Genomic DNA, 2,771 nt, shown 5'->3' on the forward strand with positions numbered 1-2,771 from the left:
ATTTAACTCTATATTATAAATTGTAAATGTTAAAAATGTTAGAAAACAAAATGTTCAACATACCACAGGACCAAAAGTATTTTATGTACATCCGAGAGGAGATTGTATGTATTTAAATTGAAGTATTTTTAAAATTTTGTAATTTATGTAAGAAATTTACACCTGTGTTTTTAAAATTTTAGGGTAAAAATTACTCTAACGTTGAGCAATATAGGATTACCTATCAATCACAGTACGAGTGGACCAAAGGGTTTGAAGTACATTATGTAAATATAAAAACTAAATTATTTTTATCATTTATATGTTTTATTCAATTCAAAATGTATTATTGTAACTAGGTCTTTTTATTTTCAATAGGAAGACATATAATGGATGGTGCAACAGGTACAAGAGGTTGGTCAGCCAATCCAAGAGCATGCCATAGTGTAGGTCATACGGGGATAGGTTTGGGTACACCAAAGGGATGAGTGTAACTCAGTCACTTGCTCCCAAGTTGCCTCGACCACTTTGAGTCAAACTTAGGAGCATTTGAGTTGGACTCAGGAGCAGCTTATATATGTACATAGATAAAATAAAGAGTCTCACCAGTTAATAAAAGGCAATGAAACTCTTTAAGAGTTGAGTACATGGAGAAGATGAAGTCTATACAATTGGCTCTTTAGGATGAGATGCACGGGTTCTTTACACATGTAGACTTAGGGTTCTTTACACATATGTAGACTTGAGTTGAATTTTTTATAGTTTTTTTTACAACTTGTATATGGTTTTTGCTTTTTGTGTAAAGAGTTTTTAATTAATTTTTATTTTTTCATATTACTTGTTTATTTTTATTTCATTTTAACATGACAAAATATAATTTAAATCGTCATAATTAATAAAATATTTAAAACACCTTTTGCAAATGAAATTCTAAAATTTATGACAAAAATAATTAATTTTTTAAAAGGTTTAGACATTACATCAATGAATTTAGAAATTCGTTGAAAAAAGTCATAAACGTGATGGCAATGAATTTGGATATTCGCTAGCTTAGGGAGGGGGGCTTAGTCAACTTGACACAAGAGATGAACTTTAACCAAATTACTCAGTTCATCTCCTGACATCGTTAGTAAAGTACTTGTGCCCAATACATGTTTATGATTTAGATGAATCCAAAAATCATCTCCACGGTTTAGGGAATCCGGATTCTGCAGTATATTGTGAATCATCTGGATGAAGCGGACGGAACGAGTCGAACCCTCGTCGAATTTTTGTTTCAATCTCTTTTCCCCACTCTTCCCTCTCTTGGTGTCTTTCTTCTCTCGTATCTTCTTCCTCCGAAATTTTTTTCTTTCCTCTCGGCCTCCATCTCCCTTCTCCCTCTCACTTTTCCTTTTGCCCTTTCACTTTTCCCTTCTCCCTCTCGCCGCCGCCGCCGCCGCACCTAATCCTTCCCCCCACGCATCGCCTTCTCAGCCGCCCGTTGTTGTCGACTCCCTTAGCCTCACCCTCGCCTCGTCGTATCTCAGCCAGAGCAGCTGATGCAAACCCTCTCCCGTCATCGTCACCACCGACCACTGCCTGCCATCGTCAGATCAGCCGGCCACCACACTTGTCGGTGCAGCATAGAACCCCCCTACATACCTAAGTTGAGGGGGAAAATTATTTTCCCCCTTGGACGCCCCGTCCCAGCACTAGAGGCAATTGGGGCGGTCAAAATTGCATCATCTTGAGGAAAAGCATAGGGTAAGAATAGGATTTGCATTTTTTTATAAAAACGTAAAAATAAAAATCGCACTTGCAGGGATTTTATTCCTTAACGCTGGAATTTTATTATAAAAAAAAACTCGCACGTGCAGGGATTTTATTCCTTAACGCAGGAATTTTATTAATCGGGTCGGACATTCGGATCGGGCTGTGGGTATCGGATCCAAGGCGGGTTCGAGATTAAGATAGGAAAGCACCGCGCGCTTTCGCATTCCGCTTCTATTTAAGAGGACCAAACGCACTGCACCAGAACAACTGCCAAGTGCAACCGTGGGAAACTAAAGTGTGAAGGATGGGTAAGAGAAGGACGGAGATAAAGGAGATCCAGGAGAAGGATCGTAGGCAGGTGACATTCTCGAAGCGACGCAAGGGTTTGTTCAAGAAGGCAGCAGAACTTTCCGTTCTGACCGGTGCTCAGGTGGCCATGTTCACGTTTTCACCCGACGGAAAGATTTTCACCTTCGGCCAGCCCTCCGTTGATGCCGTTGTTGACGCCTATCTTGGAGGATCGACGGGGAGCATCTCCGGTACTAATCGCTGCTCTGAGGAAGAAGCTGAAGTAATTATGACGAAGGTTTGCGATCTCCTGTATCAGATCGATGTCGAGAAAGCCAAGAATCGTGTTGTGGAAGAGTTGAAGATGAACGCCAGCGTCTGCGAAGCATCTGCCGCTTGTCAACAAATCGGCATCGCAGGATGACATGTTTGATGACTTGGAGTTGGAGTCTTTATTGAGTGGTGTTTTTCCGAAGTTCGATGTTCCTCCTTGTTAAACATAGTTCGTCATTGTTGTTATTGCAGCTCCTGGTCGCTTCCTTTCGGACAGACATTCCACACTGGTAATTTTTACCGATCACAGATCAGATACTTCTTGCTTGTATTCTTTTGATAGATTATATGTACGGTTAGTTTTACTCAGTAATTTGCATATTTAAGCTGACGTTTACATTCAATCTAAATATCTGATTCTTTAAAGTGAATTTTCATGTTCTTGAAAAAATTTGTGCTTCCAAATCGTCAATTGG

The 2,771-nt window shown here is 39.8% G+C and overlaps 1 protein-coding gene across 1 annotated transcript; it reads left to right on the forward strand.

Annotated features, from left to right (window-relative positions):
- The first annotated feature begins 2,038 nt into the window (after positions 1 to 2,038).
- LOC137936271 (agamous-like MADS-box protein AGL61) lies at positions 2,039 to 2,446 on the forward strand. Its single transcript, XM_068780856.1, has one exon. It carries the CDS (start codon positions 2,039 to 2,041, stop codon positions 2,444 to 2,446), a length of 408 nt encoding a protein of 135 aa, XP_068636957.1.
- Positions 2,447 to 2,771: the final 325 nt, after the last annotated feature.

This window comes from Aristolochia californica, unplaced genomic scaffold, assembly GCF_029961685.1.
Source record: "Aristolochia californica isolate CCGP_79_NKW_82.1479 unplaced genomic scaffold, dmAriCali1.0.hap1 SCAF_7, whole genome shotgun sequence".
Classification (NCBI taxonomy): Eukaryota; Viridiplantae; Streptophyta; class Magnoliopsida; order Piperales; family Aristolochiaceae; genus Aristolochia; species Aristolochia californica.